The 21,372-nt window shown below is 40.0% G+C and overlaps 1 protein-coding gene across 2 annotated transcripts; it reads left to right on the top strand.

Moving 5' to 3' along the window:
- Positions 1-3,849: 3,849 nt before the first annotated feature.
- LOC135462848 (uncharacterized) lies at positions 3,850-15,653 on the top strand. Of its 2 annotated transcripts, none has more exons than XM_064740134.1 (7): positions 3,850-4,080; positions 7,166-7,210; positions 9,556-9,912; positions 11,275-11,436; positions 12,692-12,823; positions 13,235-13,309; positions 14,762-15,653. In XM_064740134.1, exons 2-6 carry the CDS (start codon positions 7,168-7,170, stop codon positions 13,306-13,308), a joined length of 768 nt encoding a protein of 255 aa, XP_064596204.1. In that variant the 5' UTR covers positions 3,850-4,080; positions 7,166-7,167; the 3' UTR covers position 13,309; positions 14,762-15,653. The 2 variants fall into 2 exon arrangements, with proteins under 2 accessions (XP_064596204.1, XP_064596203.1); XM_064740133.1 differs by having other exon boundaries at positions 14,419-15,653.
- The last annotated feature ends 5,719 nt before the right edge of the window (positions 15,654-21,372 follow it).

Here is a 21,372-nt window from a genome sequence, read left to right as displayed (position 1 = left end):
ATGATGTACGTCTTTAATTATATTGTATTTCTGCATGGACCATGGCTCTGTGGTGGACCATCCTAAGTCTGACATGTTTATTTTCCACTAAGTGTCAAAAACATGTAAGCTCTAAAAACCCAGCAAGAAATTTCAAATAATTAATGTGATATTTACACCCTTCTGGTATCTACTGGCCTCCGGATGATATCCCATTATAAGATATTCCCCATCCCTCTAGAGTTTGCTTCGGTCATACCTAAGACTTCTGACTTCCTCATTTGGCGTTCAGCATGAAGGGGATAGTGCAACGACTGACTGACCCGTATCAGTATAATGGCTCGGGCGGGGCGGCTTACCTTGCCTCCGGTAAGGCGTCTCAGCGAAGCAGCACTAGATAAAAGAGCGGTGGAAATCCGTCGTGCAACAAAGAGGCACATTACATAAACTCTAAGGGTTCCTTCGTCGTCATATGACTGAAAACTTGTTAAGAACGACGTTAAATCCCAAGCACTCGCTCGCTCACTCACTCACTCACTCACTCACTCACTCACTCATTCACTCTATCCCTCTAGTGGATAGTCATATCGGGTTTTGTTTCGGCAATTTTTCAACAACTGGTTTCGACATTAACACGCCATCAGTGCAATTCCTGTTTTGTCTTTGCAGACAATATCATCCGGGCATCAAAATTGCCCTTACTGACTTTAAGATATTTAGTCTTGTCCCGGTCTAATAAACGATAATGCAGAGGTCCATAACACCTGGGAAGCATGATACCCCCATCGGTTTAACAACATCTCAGAAGACAGCAAAAGGCATGGTTAACAAATTACTGCACAATTGTTTTAGTTTAAGAGCCTGGATGGTCATGTTCTAGGGATCCAAAACAAACGCTAGGTATGACATTCTTGGTGTTCGTGTCAATACAGACTTAAATGGATGGATAATAAAACCAAGAGAGTCAAACATTTATTTATTTATTTATTTGAAATAAATAAGAATAATAATAATAAGCCACACTCAAGAATATTTCACTTATACGACGGCGGCCAGCATTATAATGCGAGGAAACCGGGCAGAGCTCGGGGAAAAATCACGACCATCCGCGGGTTGCTGCAGGCCTTCCCATTTACGGCCGGAGTTGAACTCACAGCGACCGCATTGATGAGAGGCACCTGGGCCATTTTGCCGTGCTGGTGTGCTTACCCCCTCGGCCATGGACGCCCCTGGGAGTCAAACAAATACACACTCCTCAAAAGTGTCTGATTGTCAATATGTCAATCTAAAAGATCTTTCAGATCAACAGAAGCCATATAACACTTGGATGCCATGCCTTGTAAGACTGTCTTCTCCCTTAAAGAGTTTTCTTACTCACCGAAAAACTACCTTTGCCACTGTTATTATAATGCATGAAACGGTAGCTTAATCCCCAGGGCGTCCAATTCTGTTTGCTTCTTTGGCATCCTTTAATGTCTGGGGAAGACAAAAGCCATGGCCAAGCAGGCGATTTGGTCGGTTGCCATGGAAATAACAGTGGCATAGTTCACAGTGGGGGGGGGAGGGGGGGGGCATTTGAGTGACAGCAATTAAGGCCTTTTTTTGGTAAATTTGCGTAACGCCAGTCATTTCTTTCTGGCGAAACTGTCGAGTTTTCTCCGAAGAGGTGTGTTAACCTTAGGTACAAATAATTTGTTGCAGTTTTGAGACGGAATGTACAATTTGAGCTTCGCATACAGTTTATGTCAAGATAGTTTGAACATCCAGCGTTTTCTGCGATGCCTACTAGTTGGGATGTGATTTTGGGCCCTTGCTCGCTTCCATGTTCAATCACCTGGTTCAGCCTCGTTGAGCAGCGAGGAGCCGTTTTTGCTGCCTGTAGCAGGGGAAAGTTTACCACGGTCAAACTAAAAAGGGCAAGTTTTCTACATTCTAGTCATAATATATTATGAAGACTGTAAATGGAGATTAAAAATGATTTTTTTTCTCTTCTCCACTACATCAAACAGACAACACAGACCAGATGGATGCAATTGATTTTTAAAAGATTTAACTTTAGGGGTATATAGAATGCCAAACATAAATCTAAATACCTTCAAAGAAAGTGGCGGGAATATTTTGAGAATATGTACGTGGTTAATTTTAGTACAGCCCCTCAGTGAAGAAAATTCCTTTGTCTTAATTGTTATCGCATATATCAGCTTGAAAACCATATCAGTTTAAAAATTAAGGCTGTGTTTTGTGTTCATTAAAAAAATCCATGCTTTACTAACTGCAGTTCTTGGCAATCCGTTGTGGATAGAACATTTACTACAGTGCGGGAAACTTGTTTAACGACTTGTGAACAAAGTTTAAGCGGCATTCGTTAAGTGAACTCCGTGTACTAAGTGAACTCCGAGTATAACTGAACTCCGTGTACAGGTGAACTCCGTGTACTAAGTGAACTCCGTGTACTAAGAAGACTAAGACGCTGGAAATGATAAGATACCTTCGAGTTCGGCATGCGCCATTCGAGCCTTGGCTTGGTTTGTGATTATATATAGCACGTAGGCAGTATTAGCCGCTATATAGGGAGTATAGCCAACTCTACAACAGACCCGTTTTGCCATAAATACAGACACAGTAGTGATATAACAAAGATAAAATTGAGAGCGACGGTAAACCTCCGCCAGTGTAAACAAACACTACCTGTAATCGTAGGTATAATAAAAGACGAGCTTGCACAGAGTAAAACCAGAGAAGCAATGACAGTTTGATAGCTGGCAAATAGTCACTTGAAGCCGTAAAATACGGCCTCTTGTCAATTTATCTCGGTTTAGGGTTTTGTTCTAACTGTACACGATTATTCACAATGAAGTCAATAGTTCTTCAGTTATATATTCATTCAACGATCAAAAAACATAAAAACGCCACAAATGCAACATCCGTTACATGTACTAGCTTCTATATCCATCGCTTGGGAGAATCCGGTAAAATACTTCTCGGAAGCAGGTCTCAGTCATACTCTTTACGGCACATGCGCCGCTCTCTACGCTCGCTGTATACAATATCACAAACACAACTGGTAAATTTTGTACAGAAAACTTGAGCAACGGCATGGTCACTGGGGTCTTGGCGATGAAGCAGTAATTGTCAGCTCCCGACCCCCACGCCCACCTCCAACCCAACACACACTTGTGTCATTTAACCATTATTTCTATGTTATATGTAGTACTTGATATATATACCACATTTTCACAGCAGAATAATAGAGCAATCATAGTGATAAATTCCGAAAATACGTCCGTGGTGAAGTCGTGAAGCAAACCTTGAAACAAAAAAAAAAATCAAAAAACAAAAAACAAAAAGTCAGACTTGGCAACTGTGAAAGAGAGCATGCAGCTCGATGCATGGGGTGTAAAGGAGTTCGCTGTCGTATTTATTTATTTATTTGATCGGTGTTTTACGCCGTACTCAAGAACATCTCACTTATACGACGGCGGCAGGTTTTTAAATGAAGATGTCGGTTTGAACAAAATTTGGGCCGAACCAAATTTTGTCAAACCTAACGTCAGGGCAAGCACAGACTTGTTCGGCCAATACAATGTGTAAACCCCACCGGACTTTCCAGCGGGATTCCCAATCACGTGACCACCACATATTGCGTGGAATTTCAGTCGACGTACTTCGAGTCTGATAGCACTTTATCCATCGTATTTATAATCGCCCACAACCATAAAAACGTTTGTTACAAGTCATGTAGGCTGTGTCCCACAAAAACCCCCACAGGTTGCCTGGTAATGGCTATGACGGTATCGCATTACAAACAGAGATAAGCTTATATAACCTACCTACGTATTGTAATGCTGAACTACATTTTGGTTCGTCCACTGAACTCATGTTAACACAAGCAATATTAGCGTGGATGTAGTTGTATATATGAAGGTACAGGACTATAGCTCATTCTGTCGTATAACATGCGCTGTCATATAGAATGTGAGCACGCTAGCTTGAAGTACCATTTGATGTTGTAAACAACTACAAGCACTTAGGCTACTGGATATGTGTGAACGCTTATGGATGTATAATTCCAAGTGTGTTTGACATCGGCTTATTGCGCAGGTATGTACGCTTGGGTTTTTACGTTGAAAAATTTTTCAGTTGTATGACGATGAGGAGCTTAATATCTACTTAGTATACAGCGTATCTTCCTGAGATGTCAGTAAACTCCCGGCATTTTTTTTGAGATGTAAGTGAACTACCGGTATTTTATTAAGATGTAAGTGAACTACGGGTATTTTACTGAGATGTCAGTGCTACCGGTATTTGATTAAGATGTAAGTGAATTACCAATATTTTACTGAGATGTCAGTGCTAGCAGTGTTTTATTGAGGTGTTAGTGAACTACAGGTATTTTACTGAGATGTCAGTGTTACCGGTATTTTATTGAGATATCAGTGCTAGCGGTGTTTTATTGAGGTATTAGTGAACTACAGGTATTTTACTAAGATGTCAGTGCTACCGGCGTTTTATTGAGATGTCAGTGAACTACCGGTATTTTATTGAGATATCAGTGCTAGCGGTGTTTTATTGTGGTATTAGTGAACTACCGGTATTTTACTGAGATGTCAGTGCTACCGGCATTTTATTGAGATGTAGGTGAACTACCGGTATTTTATTGAGATGTAAGTGAACTACCGGTATTTTATTGAGATGTAAGTGAACTACCGATATTTTATTAAGATGTAAGTGAACTACCAGTATTCTATTAAGATGTAAGTGAACTATCGGCGTTTTATTGAGATGTCAGTGAACTACTGGTATTTTACTGAGATATCAGTGCTAGCGGTGTTTTATTGAGGTATTAGTGAACTACAGGTATTTTACTGAGATGTCAGTGCTACCGGTATTTTATTGAGATGTAGGTGAACTACCGGTATTTTATTGAGATGTAAGTGAACTACCGGTATTTTATTAAGATGTAAGTGAACTACCAGTATTTTATTAAGATGTAAGTGAACTACCAGTATTTTATTAAGATGTAAGTGAACTATCGGTGTTTTATTGAGATGTAAGTGAACTACCGGTATTTTACTGAGATATCAGTGCTAGCGGTATTTACTGAGATGTCAGTAAACTCCTGGTATTTTATTAAGATTTAAGTGAACTACCGGTATTCTATTGAGGTGTTAGTGAGTTACAGGTATTTTATTGAGATGTAGGTGTGCTACCGGTATTTTATTGAGCATGGCACAAATGAGCAACCAAACAAATAAATACATACATAAATACCTCTTTGTCGATTGTTCGACCTATAGGAGAAGCTATTACCCAACATTTGCTTAGACATATACGGCGTTAATAGGTACGGGCACATAGTCCTGTTGCCATATACTTTGTTAAAGTCTGTTATTAATTTATAAGCGCTAGAATCGTCACCAGCGTAACTCCAAAACACACCTGTAAAATCTATAATCATATGGCCTAGTTTAGACACAGCATTGAACACCGATGTTCTATACATAAAAACAGGTATAAAGTGAGACTGAGTACATTTATACGAATTCGATGTGTTCAGTGTTATGTTATTTCAAAACTGAATGGGTCGATTATTCACTTTATACAAAATTACGAAAAATTACAGTTTTTAAATCGAAGTTCAGACTTACCAAGCAGCTTATCCTATTGTACAGAGGTGGTAGATATAGATAGCAAAGCTGCGGATTAAATCTCTGTGATCAGGTAAACAAGACGAATGAGTAAAAATAGAGACAATTGGCTTTAAATAAGTTGAGTCAAACAAAACCCAGTTAACAAATACTCCTCGGCAGGTCTAATTTCAATTTCACATTGAAGACGTCGTGTTTCAAAATGCTGTGATATCTTGACCAAGTCTTGGTAAAGTTAAATCTACGCTGAATGTCGAGCTGACCTACATGTACGCCTATGGCTGGGTGGACCGTCAGCTACACGTATGACGGGGTGCATCGACTCTGTGGGGTGCAAAAACGCCACAAAAACCCCAGTGCTGTCTTTTCATTAACACTTGTCAAAAAAGTGTAGGTGAAAAAACGTTAACAGTAAATATAACGGAATCTTTCTCATAATACTTCTATCAATTTGACATTTTCTTTGTCATATTCTTTATTAATAGATAACATCGAGTCCTTTCATGGGTAAAATTGATTAGCAAATGTGCTAGGAGTGGCACAATCATGAACCATTAGAGCCATGGCCTGAACTATTGAGAAGTCTTCATCATTTATGGATTAAGAGTTAGACTTTGTTTACTATTTGAATATATATTATTGTGTGTATATTGCTTTGGAAAGTGGTTTTTACATTGTTTTGGAAATGTGCCTTGCGATTTTGGACTTGGAACGCCATTTTACAGTGTACAAGAGGTAGAGGAATGTCAGAAAGTTTGTAATTAATGATTTTCCGACTACAAAAATTCCGGACAAAAAATGCTGATGTGTCTGTGTATTTATTTCATGTATTTGACTGCTGTTTGACTTCCGTATGATAATTTTTTTATTTATACATGTATGACAAGGGTTATATGTTATGAGTGGGAAAAAGATGCATTAAGAGCACCCTAGCTCCTCGAACTATTCAACAGGCTGGATTCGAACCCACGACCTCATTATTCCGGTGTCGGTTGGCTTTAATCGAATAATGAAACAGCGAGTGTACTTAACCAGTGTATATTGCATAAACTACGTGTATAACTGGGATTTTATTTCGAAGCACCATATAATACCCTTGATCTGTACAGCATATCGATTGAAAAACCGGTTTTTCCACTCGAGAACCGGGGCTATTTATAGCGCAAGCTACGACTCAGCGTAACAGGCTCACACTCACTGACACATTGGGAACATGATAAAGGAATTAAAACATGAAATCTTTCAATCTAGAGTCTGCTTCAGTAAAATAGAAGAGAGAAAAAAATAAAACAGGCTCACAGCCGTAGCCAGAGGCGGGTTACCTCCTCTAACTGACACCATACCTACTAACCTATGCTGATAATTCACACGCATTTCCACACCTCACGCTAATGCATTACAAAGCGAGACATCATGAGTGACTGAGGGCCAGTCAAGTTCTCATTTACACATAGTTGACGGACAGTTACCCAATAGAAAGTCCAGGCATCATGTGGCACTCTGTTCACGAGCTCAATACTTCTTATTTTGTGTTACAGACATGCGGTGGATCTTATTGTTCTCCTGTACTTTTTTTTTCACCGGTAAGTAAACTTCTTTACAGTACCGTATCAAGCCAGAATAGTAAAATGATATGTTGTAGTGACGTGTTCGCAGACGGAGAGGGTAGGACTACATCCGGACTTCAGTTCTCGCCGGCTCCTTGGCTAAAGCTTTGTTCGACTTTGGACTGTGACGATAAAGGAGAAAAAAATATAAAATGACAACAAAATCAAATGAAAGAACGTGAAGATTTATTTGCAAATATTTAATATACATTTTTTTTCTAAAGCTTTGTTCTCACCACACCCAACCAGTCCCTGACCGATCAGGTCATATGCTCGATTCTAGCTCTCGCTGGCTGGACTATGACGATAAAGGAAAAGAAAATATAAAATAATAAAAAAATCATTGTCTTTCGATGATAATTATCAATACCTAACGCATTTAGCACCTTTAAAATAACCAAATCGATGGCCGCTGTCGTATAAGTGAAAAGTTCTTGAATACGGCGTAAAAACGCAATAAAATAAATATATAAATAACCATGCAGACCTGTGCAGATCTGTACATTATCACTGCTCTGGTTTCTCTATCTATGCTTTACGTCTATCACACTATCGTCCCTTGTCTGGTTTTTCTCTCTATGTTGTACGTCTATCACTCTGTCGTCTCTGCTCTGGTTTTACTCTCTATGCTGTACGTCTATCATACTGTCGTCTCTGCTCTGTTTTTTCTTTCTATGCTGTACGTCTATCATACTGTTGTCGCTGCTCTGGTTTTTCTCTCTATGCTGTACGTCTATCATACTGTCGTCGCTGCTCTGGATTTTCTCTCTATGCTGTACGTATATCACACTATCGTCGTTTGTCTGGTTTTTCTCTCCATGTTGTACGTCTATCATACTGTCGTCGCTGCTCTGTTTTTTCTCTCTATGCTGTACGTCTATCATACTGTCGTCTCTGCTCTGTTTTTTCTCTCTATGCTGTACGTCTATCATACTGTCGTCTCTGCACTGTTTTTTCTGTTTACGCTGTACGTCTATCATACTGTCGTCGCTGCTCTGTTTTTTCTCTTTATACTGTACGTCTATCATACTGTCGTCTCTGCTCTGTTTTTTCTCTCTATGCTGTACGTCTATCATATTGTCGTCTCTGCTCTGGTTTTTCTCTCTATACTGTACGTCTGTCATACTGTCGTGTCTGCTCTGGTTTTTCTCTCTATGCTTTACGTCTATCATACTGTCGTCTCTGCTCTGGTTTTTCTCTCTATGCTGTACGTCTATCATACTGTCGTCTCTGCTCTGGTTTTTCTCTCTATGCTGTACGTCTATCATACTGTCGTCTCTGCTCTGTTTTTTCTTTCTATGCTGTACGTCTATCATACTGTTGTCGCTGCTCTGGTTTTTCTCTCTATGCTGTACGTCTATCATACTGTCGTCGCTGCTCTGGTTTTTCTCTCTATGCTGTACGCCTATCATACTGTCGTCTCTGCTCTGGTTTTTCTCTCTATGCTGTACGTCTATCACTCTGTCTTCGCTGCTCTGGATTTGCTCTCTATGCTGTACGTATATCACACTATCGTCGTTTGTCTGGTTTTTCTCTCCATGTTGTACGTCTATCATACTGTCGTCTTTACTCTGTTTTTTCTCTCTATGCTGTACGTCTATCATACTGTCGTCTCTGCTCTGTTTTTTCTCTCTATGCTGTACGTCTATCATACTCTCGTCTCTGCTCTGGTTTTTCTCTCTATGCTGTACGTCTATCATACTGTCGTCGCTGCTCTGGTTTTTCTCTTTATGATGTACGTCTACCATACTGTCGTCGCTGCTCTGGTTTTTCTCTTTATGATGTACGTCTATCATACTGTCGTCGCTGCTCTGTTTTTTCTCTCTATGCTGTACGTCTATCATACTGTCGTCTCTGCACTGTTTTTTCTCTCTATGCTGTACGTCTATCATACTCTCGTCTCTGCTCTGGTTTTTCTCTCTATACTGTACGTCTATCATACTGTCGTCGCTGCTCTGGTTTTTCTCTCTATACTGTACGTCTATCATACTGTCGTCTCTGCGCTGGTTTTTGTCTCTATGCTGTACGTCTTAATTACATTCTTACACCTGCATATGTACATGGACTACGTGATCTACACATGTACCATGAGTGGGTGACAGATTTACCGTATGTGGTTGATGTACGTCAAGCGGTTTGTCTCGTTCGCTTTCCTTTGCTTGTAAAATTGACTGCCTTTGTTCAAGTGCAATATGATCTTGAGCGTATTAATTCCAATAGATAACTTACTTTATGCGTTGTAAACAGTTTTACAGTGTGTTGGTATATCAGAAGCTTGCTTAGATTAATAAGTTCTGATGACGTCATTTTCTTTCATCCAGGAATCACTGCAGTAACGATTAATGTCACCAGCCCAGTTTCGGCTCGCTTGCAAGAGCCGGAAGTGACGTTGCCTTGCGATTATGAGCTTGAGAACCCGGATGGTAAGTTCCTTATTCGATGGAAAATAGATGACGATAACGTCCTGATGAAAGACTCTGATGGTGAAGTTCATCAGGCAGACAGTTACAAAGGACGTGTTTTCTTGGGAAATGCCTGCTCGTTAGTTCTGCTGAAGCCAAAGTTTGACGACAGCGGTTCCTTCGTTGTACGAATTCTCGCTGCAGACGACACTGTCAAAGATGTGACAGCTCGTGTGAGTCTGGTTGTTACGACAAAACCGTTAACTGACGGAACAAGTGAGTATCCTTGGTTCTTTTATTCCTGTTTAACCCTTCGTAAACACCTAAACCCGTTTGCATGATAGACAGAAGAAAGATTCAACCACTGTTGTCATGGCAACCTTCCAATTAGGTAACAACTTCCAATTCACAAAAATATTTTTTGGCACCGAGAATTTCATAATTCGTATATTGAAAATTAATATTTCGAAAGCTTTCCTCCAGTTAACTTTAATCGATTGCAGTGAAAACCGGAAGATTTCAATAATCACATTATTGTTTTTCTCTTTTTTGGTTTGATGTTATAGTTATTTAGGAAATAGTTTTACATGATATTCACTTGAGGTCACATGCTTCCACCATTATCACACGTCAAAGGTCAAAAAGTTCACAATTATAACTTGCCATAGGTCCGTTTCTTTCACCAATGAAAACGACCACCATCAAATCGATGAAATATTCTTGGGTATAGCTTTAGATAGCAATTAACCAAGTTTGTTGTATTGAGACAGAACAATACGTCAGATCCTACCTTCTAGTTACACTGTACTAATTTTACAGCCCATATTAGCCAGATAGCTGTTTCGGGTTGTTAGTCCTTAAATTCAGTGCGCATGCGCAGAGCTCATTACTATATACGCCTCCAAATGCTGTGACTTTAGGACTTTGGCGACATCCCAGGGTTTTTCTGTTGTCTGCCACAATGAAGGAATTCATGTGATGTATTAGGTGTCGCAAATATTTAACATGCACGAAACTCAACGAATGTTGTGTGAAAATACCGTAAATTACAATGCTTTAGCCAGTCATGTGTGATTTGTGTGTCGAGCAGCGCGGGGCACTGACTGTGGCGCTTCTCACCATTACCATTGTGAGTTCGTCCAGTTCATGCTGGCTTCCTCTCCGACCGTACGTGGGAAGGTCTGCGTTTCAACAGGCCCTGCACGTAGGTCAAAAATGTAGGTCAGGCAATGAATCAGGAAGAAATAAAACAAAACATAGTACAATGTTTAAAGACGGGGTTCACAGCAAAGCATATTTATTTATTTGCTTGGTGCTTTACGCACATGTGCAAGTATATTAGGCCTATAACACATACTGCAACGTAGATGTGAGAAAATGTCTTCAGCATGTATGTATTTATTTATTTGCTTGGCGTTTTACGCACATGTGCAAGTATATTAGGCCTATAACACATACTGCAACGTAGATGTGAGAAAATGTCTTCAGTATGTATGTATTTATTTATTTGCTTGGTGTTTTACGCACATGTGCAAGTATATTAGGCCTATAACAAATACTGCAACGTAGATGTGAGAAAATGTCTTCAGTATGTATGTATTTGTTTATTTGTTTGGTGTTTTATACTTTTCTTTCAAGGTCACACACAACCGCACCAAGAAAGAACAACCACTGACAAGTCATCCTCAGTTGACGAAGTGGGATATTTATGGCCTGCCATTATCTTGTTAATCTTGTCTACAATCTGCCTGGCAATTCAGTTTTCAATCTCCATAAAAGACGCCATTTCCATCCGCAGAGGTAAATGTGACACAAAATGAAAGCCCTTGTTCAGCAAATTAAATGTTCGCCACATTCATCAAGCGAGATGAGAATACTATGTTAAACTATGTGTGCACAAGTAAGTCAGCTTGGAAATGCCTTACTTAAATATGTCCCGTAAGCTGTGACCTACTTGTGCACACATAGCTTACAGGATTCAATAAACGCTTGATCTCTATTTCTTGGCACGTAGTATATGATGTGGTTTAACATACAAAACTACATTAAAGTTTATCAGCTTGGGGCGTAAAACTGGATTTTAACTACGGTTTTTCCCAGGCCCAGCTTCCAGTCTGTTAAGTAGCTTGCTGTGGTGACGTCAACAGTGATAGATGTAAAAAACAACTTTGTTGAGGGGAAAACCAGAATTGGTGGCGCTGATCCGATCCCGCGTTTCCAGTATGTTCATTGATGAAGTCATAGCCGAATATTTCCAGCCGCTGACGGAAATGGTGCATAAAATAGCCAGAAATATACAATAAAATAAAAATAAAGAAATATGTAATATTTCGCAAGATGATTTTCTTCTCTTTTTTGTGGCATATATATTCCTTAAAACCACACGCACTTCGTTTTACAGTATTTTGTTATGTATCCTTCAACATTCTCCACTGAATAGGTACAAAAAGTCTATATAGGCCTAAAATTAGTTTATTTATACAATCCGTGGTGAGGGAAATGGGAGCAGAGCTTTACACTGTACATTGTCACCTACATTCATGCGTCAGTTAATTGATTCATAAATTAATTAATCTGTTCATTGTTTCTTTTATTATAAATTGGTACAAATGACATAGTAGACTCAGAGGCGCCTGAACAAAACCAAAGGACGACCTGTTTTTTCCCTCCCAAGGTTGGCTAATTGGTTTGCAATATTGGGGCAGAATTAATGTCGTTTTCTTTTAGATTTTGTGTTGTCACGACAGTCTGCTTGTTCAGTGTGGTCACTATGCTTAAATATATTTTGTCCAATTTCGTACCTGAGTGAGTGAGTGAATGAGTGAATGAGCGTGTCTGTCATTTTTATCAATCAGTCAGTCAAGCATCAAGTCAGTCATACTGCACAAAAGCACATCAATTATTATCACCACACTATGTGCTTGTCTTGACCCGTGCCTATACCTACATATATTTCTTCAATTTCATACCTGACTTTGTCAGTGGGCTTGTATGTCAACTAGTCAGTTATCAAATCAGTCACTCATATTGCGCATGTCACATGTATCATCTTCAGATGAGACAATCCAGCAAAGGAACAGACGCGTATGTCGTTACATCCTGTCACGTGCCGTGTTCGTCTTGTTTATAGCAGTATTCGTGGCGTCGGCGTTCGGAGTTGTGGAGAGAAATACAGCCATCCTAGCAGGTAACCCGTAAAATCATGCCATTTCTTGTCTAATTCACTTGGGAATTATAATATAATACAAAATATAATTTATAATTATAAAACCCTCAAAATAAAAAAAACAAGCGAATATTTTTTAGTTAGGGATTTAACCAAAATAACAAAACAACCGCTACAGCAGGGTAACCGATTACAAACCTTATGTAACGTAGTTTTTAGTCTTATCCAATGGAGAAAAATGTGCCATTAATTTTACCCCTCCCCTTCTCCGTCCCAGAAACTATAGAATCCAAAATAGGTAAAATGAGAAAAAAAGCGTTTACGTAACAGAATTAAAGTAAGGTGTGAATCAAATTATCGGACAGACTGACATTCTCATTTGTTTTTCGAAATTTGATTTTTTTTCTTCTACATTGTATACATTGGTTACAGGTAGCGCCAGTACGTTCATCATCGCTGTTTCAATTCAGTGTTTTTACATGGCGAAGTATATGAAGCTCGAATGAGGTAAGTCACGCCATTTTGATTTTATTCCATCGGCATATTATCCCAATGGTATAATGCATCATGTCTTGATGTTCGTATGCTACCTGTATATCTACAAAGCAACCGCTACATTTATCTATACGTCGATACAGACATTCATATGCCAGCCGTCATCCGAAATGGACGTTCCGGGTCAATTCTCCAAGCGACGTATGACACAAACCACCGAGAGAACTAAAAAGTATATAAAGTACAACATTAGGACGGAATCATGCAAAGAAAAGCAGTCAGTAGTCAAACTAGCCTTAAGGGCATTCTCTGCCATTCAAATTCTGCGATATATTGAGGTTCCGAGGTTTAAAACGATTAGAAGTTTTAGCTCTTTCTACTAACTATCGTGTAATATATTTTGATTGCCCACTTGTACAAATGAACGTGAAGTTTCCCTTTACTACAGGTACAGCAATTAGGCCTACTATATTCATTGCTGCGGTACTTACAGAAAATAAAATGCCTGACTTTGAATACAAGCAGTTAATTAATACGAAAATGATCAATTGTACTTGTACGTTCCCCAAGTGGTGATATACACTATTTCAGACCTTACATGCCTGACTAACCTAGTTAACTCCCTTGTGGGACAGGACAAATGTGTTCCCGATGTAGTTTTCATGTAATACGGTCGGCATGACAGTGTTGCTGACGATACTGAGGTTAGGTACTTAAAAGAAATGTAAGCTTTTACAAGAACTTTATTTAATGTTCTCGTCGAATTTTAAATGTTTTTTGCTTATTTTAGCTGTCTTTTCCCTGTTTGTCTTGATGTTGTGTTTTATCATGTTCTTGAAATACTGCCAGTGTAGCGTTAAACCCTAATTATTCATTCATTTATGTATTTATGTATTTATTTATTTGATTGGTGTTTTACGCCGTACTCCAGAATATTTCACTTATACGACGGCGGCCAGCATTGTGGTGGGAGGAAGCCGGGCAGAGCTCAGGGGAGACCCACGACCATCCGCACGCTGCTACAGACCCATTCATTCATTCATTCATTCAGATCTCACTTCCACAAAAATATTACGTGGCGGTTACGGTACTCTGTACATATAAACTCTTTTTTTTTGCAGGGAATGTGCAAAAGAATATAAGGTCACGAAACAGCTGCTGAAGAAGTGTTTGTCTTCAGCAATTCACTGTATTTCCTTTTAGCTGTAGCGAGCAGCATTATGTCATGCGGAACGGCGTTGTTGTTGTTCTTTTTTTTCTAAGTGTCCATGAGTATTGTTGAAGGGTGTTCGCGCATGCTTGTGAGCGCATCTTGGTAATATTTCTTGTTCCCCTTGTTTTCTTGTCACTGCATGGTAGTGACGACATGAAACGTTATTGCATATTCAGGATACCTATTTATTTTAACGTCCCTGTCATAGTATTATACGTAGATTGTACTATTGCAATGTTGTCCTTGTGCAGCAGATCTGTTGGAATGTCGAGATAAAGTGCTGTCCCACTACAGGACCAAGCCGGACACCAGTTATGACACCCCAATAGTCCCTCTACAGGGCCAAGCCGAACACCAGTTATGACACCACAACAGTCCCACTACAGGACCAAGCCGGGCACCAGTTATGACATCTCAATAGTCCCACTACAGGACCAAGCCGAACACCAGTTATCACACCCCAATAGTCCCACTACAGGACCAAGCCGGGCACTAGTTATGACACCTCAATAGTCCCATTACAGGACCAAGCCGGACACTAGTTATGACACCCCAATTGTCCCACTACAGGACCAAGCCGGGCACTAGTTATGACACCCCAATAGTCCCTCTACAGGACCATGTCGGACACCAGTTATGACACCCAATAGTCACATCACAGGACCAAACCGGACACCAGTTATGACACCCAAATAGTGCCTCTAGAGGACCAACCCGGACACCGGTTATGACACCCCAATAGTCCCACTACAGGACCAAGCCGGACACCTTTGACGTGATTCATCCATTGCTACGAGGCCAGTACGACCTTCAACCTGGCCAGTATGACTTTCAGTTCGGTCTGTGCAACCTAAAAGAAAAGACAACACCGGACAAAATGTATATGACCATTTTAAAGTATCCCACATAATATTTAAAGAGCAAAGCATCTCACTTTTTTGTGGTGTGGCATAACCTAGACGTTCAAGTTCAAAGTAAACAAAATCGGGTACATCGACAAAATCGAGAGCGCCGACATGTTTTCAATTTTAACTAGTTTAGAGCGAGTTATTTTCTTTTTCTGGACAATTTGTATTGGCAACCCGAACTGACTAATGGCTTCCTCTCCGCCCATATATTCTTGAGTATGGCGTAAAACACCAATCAGACAAATAAATAAATAAATAAATAAATAAATAAATAAATAAATTCAACGCTGCTTTAAAATGCGTGAACTTCCTGCTTTTCGGGCAAATGCTGTATAGCAATTAATACTTGGCCTCTATGTTACTATTTACGGCATATGACATACAGAAACATTCAGGGCCATTTTTCATGTTTATATACAACCTGCTGCATGACAGATAACGCTTACACTTTATTATGCATTTGGTTATGTTTGAATGTGTATATGACGGTATGATTTGTGTTATACTTGGTCATCAAATTGTTGTGGCGAATTGTGATCGTTAGTACAAGTGAACAAAATGCACTTTTCACTCAGGTAAGCGGTTATGAAGGAAATATGAATAGGAACATCATTGGATGAGTTGGATGGATTGGATGGATTGAATGTTGTTATATTGTACTCTTGTCTTTTATGTTAAAGGGGAAAATCGAAGAAGATACCAATGTCACATTAATATTTAAATCTTTACAATGACGTATTGGTTGTATGATGTGCAAGTAAGAGCCAGGGACATATTTCTGTGATTCACGGTGAAAGCGTAAACTCGCTGTGCAGTATTACCCACTCATATGACAGAGTTGTTCCCCTTGCGACTGGCAATCTCCGCATCACAACGCCATGAATATTGGATACTTCGAAGAATGAGAGGTTTGCGCGTATGGTTGTTTTGGGTGATGCAAATTGTTAATTTGGAATCTACATACAAGGCGTGATGACCACTCCACTTTGTGATAAGGTGATCGGATCTGTGATTTTAATTTTGTATTTTATCGTTAAAATAAAACAAAATAGGTTTTTAGCTATCGATTTCTTATGTATTATTTACGAAGAACGTGTGATTGTAGCCTATACAGCTTACCGCCAGCTGGATTCGATCTTGTGACGCGCTGTAGTATTGGAATGAACTGGGGTATCATTTAATTCTGACCGGAAACTTCCTGGAGAAATGTCAACTATAAACAGTATTAATAGGCTTTTTAATAGGCCCTCTATGCCGTTTGAAACAGTAGTTTTAATGAAATACTTCCTTACATCTCGTCGATAGAATTTTAAAAAAACGAACACACATTTACGCTAAACGACGAACAGGCTTTACACTGCAAAAACTAATCTGTTAAATTCAACAATATTATGAGCAAGTGATGGTAGAATACATGATATTATGCCACAGCAACATAATATTGTAATGAAAAACACAATACGCCGTTGCAGTAATAGAATATATTCTGTTGGGATATCAAAACAAGTCTGACATGTACATAACCTATCCCGACAGACTAACAGTATTCTGTCAGTTTAACAGAATAGTTTTTAAGGTGTAAATATAGCATATTGTTATATATCATACCACATATACAGCGTATGTGTGGCGAAGGGAAAGGACGAATACAACAAGACATGGCAGGTGTAGGTGTCATCCTTGTGGCATGTAAGTATTACTTAGAGATCTAGGTCATTTATTTGACCACTCTTTCCACCAGAGAGGTGATATATGTCTACACTTTCGATGAATACGTCACCAAACCAGAATGTTTTACGTCATCAAACCAGAATCGCTTACGTCATCAAACCAGAATGTCTTATGTCATCAAGCCAGAATTGCTTACGTCATCAAACCAGATCAGACTATCAGATTCCACGGTGTTTTATATCAGACATGTTTTATATCAGATATGTTCCCTGATCTTCTCCCAGCTTCTTCCCACCCCTCACCCACTCACCCCACCCCACCCGCAAGTTCCGCAGAGGATTAACATACTGAGAGTCCATGCTTGTCACCCCTACACATTGAGAGTTCATGTTTGCCACCCTAGCACATTGAGAGGTTTTGCTTGCCACCTTAATACATTGAGAGTTCACGCTTATCACCCTTACACATTGAGAGTTCATGCTTTTCACCCAGACACACTGAGAGGTTTTGCTCGCCACCCTAACACATTGAGAGGTTTTGATTGCCACCTTTACACATTGAGAGTTCATGCTTGCCACCCATACACACTGAGAGTCCATGCTTGCCACCCATACACACTGAGAGTATGATAACTGTCACAGTCATACAGATGACTGTTTAAGGCTGGCAGGCTGTGAAAGGGTCGCAATTATGAACTATTAATGTGTAAAGATGGCAAGCATGAACTCTCAACGTGTAAAGGTGTCAAACATGAGCTTTCAGTGTGTAAGGGTGGTAAGCATGAACTCTCAATGTGTAAGGTTGGCAAGCATGAATCTCAATGCGTAAAGATAGCAAGCATGAACTCTCAATGTGTAAAGGTGGCAAACATGAACTCTCAATGTGTAAAGGTGGGAAACATGAACTTTCAGTGTGTAAGGGTGGCAAGCATGAACTCTCAATGTGTAAGGGTGGTAAGCATGAACTCTCAATGTGTAAGGTTGGCAAGCATGAGCTCTCAATGTGTAAAGACAGCAAGCATGAACTCTCAATGTGTAAAGGTGGCAAACATGAACTGACAGTGTGTAAGGTTGGCAAGCATGAACTCTCAACATGTATAGGCGACAAACATGAACTTTCAGTGCGTAAGGGTGGCAAGCATGAACTCTCAATGTGTAAAGACAGCAAGCATGAACCCTCAATGTGTAAAGGTGGCAAACATGAACTTACAGTGTGTAAGGTTGGCAAGCATGAACTCTCAACATGTAAAGGTAGCAAACATGAACTCTCAATGTGTAAAGACAGCAAGCATGAACTCTCGGTGTGTAACGGTAGCAAACATGAACTCTCAATGTGTAACGGTGGAAAACATGAACTCTCAGTGTGTAAGGGTGGCAAGCATGAACTCTCAATGTGTAGGGGTGGCAAACATGAACTCTCAGTGTGTAAGGGTGGCAAGCATGAACTCTCAATGTGTAAGGTCTATTGTTAACTATTATAATATATTAACAGCGTATTGAACAATTTGCATGAGATAAAGAAAGAAATGACGTCATTTGATCGGATTAGGTTCACACTAGACGAGTACCAATTAGGAAGTTTGGCTGGGATGTATAACACAATTTGCTTTAACAAAATTAATTTATATTCGCCTTAATTGGTGCTAACTGATAGCGAACGTCACTGACGTTCTTCATTTGCGTCATGGACAGGCGAACAAGTACTTTTAATCACATAGTCAGGTTGGTGTAACCCACCTTTCTGCACACCAACAGGATGCCACCTTTATGAACACAAACAGGATGGTGCAGCCCACATCTATGCACACGAACAGGATGGTGCCACCCACTTTTATGAACACGAACAGGATGGTACAACACACTTTTATGAACACGAACAGGATGGTACAACCCACCTTTATGCACACGAACAAGATGGTAAAGTCCACGTTTAACAACATAAAAAGAATGATAAAACTCTAACCACATGAACATGATAGTATGGATCACCTTTATTGATATATACAAAATGCTAAAACTCATGTTTGAGGACATTCCAGGGCGGTGGAACTCACCTTTAATCACTTGATGGTATAACCTGCCTTTAACAACATGAACAAGATGGTGTAACTTGCCTTTAACAACATGAACAGGATGGGATAGCTCACACCTACCCACATGAACAGGAAGGTATAACTCACACCTAACCACATGAACAAGAGGGTATAGCTCACCCCTAATCACATGAACAAGAGGGTATAACTCACACCTACCCACATGAACAGGAGGGTAGAGCTCACACCTAATCACGTGAACAGGAGGGTAGAGCTCACACCTAACCACATGAACAGGGGGGTATAACTCACACCTAATCACATGAACAGGAGGGTATAACTCACACCTAACCACATGAACAAGAGGGTATAGCTCACACCTAACCACATGAACAAGAGGGTATAACTCACACCTAATCACATGAACAGGAGGGTATAACTCACACCTAATCACATGAACAGGAGGGTATAGCTCACCCCTAATCACATGAATAGGAGGGTAGAGCTCACACCTAATCACATGAATAGGAGGGTAGAGCTCACACCTAATCACATGAACAGGAGGGTAGAGCTCACACCTAACCACATGAACAGGAGGGTATAACTCACACCTAACCACATGAACAAGAGGGTATAGCTAACACCTAACCATATGAACAGGAGGGTATAACTCACACCTAACCACATGAACAGGAGGGTATAACTCACACCTAACCACATGAACAGGAGGGTATAACTCACACCTAATCACATGAACAGGAGGGTATAGCTCACACCTAATCACATGAACAGGAGGGTATAGCTCACACCTAATCACATGAACAGGAGGGTATAACTCACACCTAATCACATGAACAGGAGGGTATAGCTCACACCTAATCACATGAATAGGAGGGTATAACTCACACCTAATCACATGAACAGGAGGGTATAGCTCACACCTAATCACGTGAACACGAGGGTATAGCTCACACCTAACCACATGAACAAGAGGGTATAACTCACACCTAACCACATGAACAGGAGGGTATAGCTCACACCTAATCACATGAATAGGAGGGTATAGCTCACACCTAACCACATGAACAAGAGGGTATAACTCACACCTAATCACGTGAACACGAGGGTATAGCTCACACCTAATCACATGAACAGGAGGGTATAGCTTAACTTTATCCACATGAACAGGATGATATGGCCTAACTTTAACCACATAGGCAGGATGGTAAAGTCTATCTTTTAACCACATGAGCAGAACATTTTCTTGCTGTGACACATCGCCAAAGTAAGCTAGGAGTCTCTTATAAATCGATTGACGATCACCATAACCCACGAAAGAGTCAGGACACTCTGTATAACTGCGCTCTGACTTGAGAAACCGCCACTAGTTTAGTATTGAAAAAAGATCAAGAGTTATGGCCCTTTTACAAGCCATGCTTCTCATTATAGGTTACACGAGCGCATTGATTTTCCTTACTATTTACATTATAAATTTGTCAACTTCAACCTCAGAAATATGTATGCCTGGTATAATGTCACATCACCACATACAGCTTGCAATTTTCTCGGGAACAAAACATCAATCTCGCATGACCATACTTTTTTGAACTGTGGTTGTTGGAAGAGAGGTCATAGCATTTTGTTACCTTCGTAATCTCCAAGGCGTGGGACGTAACAATGGCAAAAAGTTTTCAGTTCTATCCAAAACAGACAAAATTCTGATATGTTTTAATTAGGTGCAAACTAATTGTGCACCAATTTATTGTGCATCAACAACCTAAAATGTCTGTGTGGCAGTATTACAAAATCAAACCTCCTTCAATCTTCAGTTCGGAGGCAAGTTTTGCACCCAACTGGCCGAATTACGCATATGTAGCTTAAGCGATTAATATGGGCGGCCTTGACAAAAAAAATTTAAAAAAAGAGATAATCCAGCTGCCGTTTATTTTTTACCACCTGTCTTTAGCAACACCTTTAAACATTAAGCAAATAAACTTAAATGCAAGGCTGTGGGTAGATCATAAGGGGTGGATAGACCATTTCGGTTTCTGGTGCTTTATTTCTGATCAGGATCTCTGTCACTAACAGAAATGTTTGCAACAGTATAGTCACCGTGACAACTTCACAGCGGCAGCAGGGATGGCATCCTGGGGCACACATCTGGACGTATGCTTATTGCCTCACATTTACTTATATGTAGTCGCATAAGTCGCGCTTTCCTTGTACAGAGTAGTGGATTATACAAAAGAAA

Source organism: Liolophura sinensis, chromosome 2 (genome assembly GCF_032854445.1).
Source record: "Liolophura sinensis isolate JHLJ2023 chromosome 2, CUHK_Ljap_v2, whole genome shotgun sequence".
Lineage (NCBI taxonomy): Eukaryota > Metazoa > Mollusca > Polyplacophora > Chitonida > Chitonidae > Liolophura > Liolophura sinensis.
This window is presented reverse-complemented; position numbering and strand designations above follow the sequence as displayed.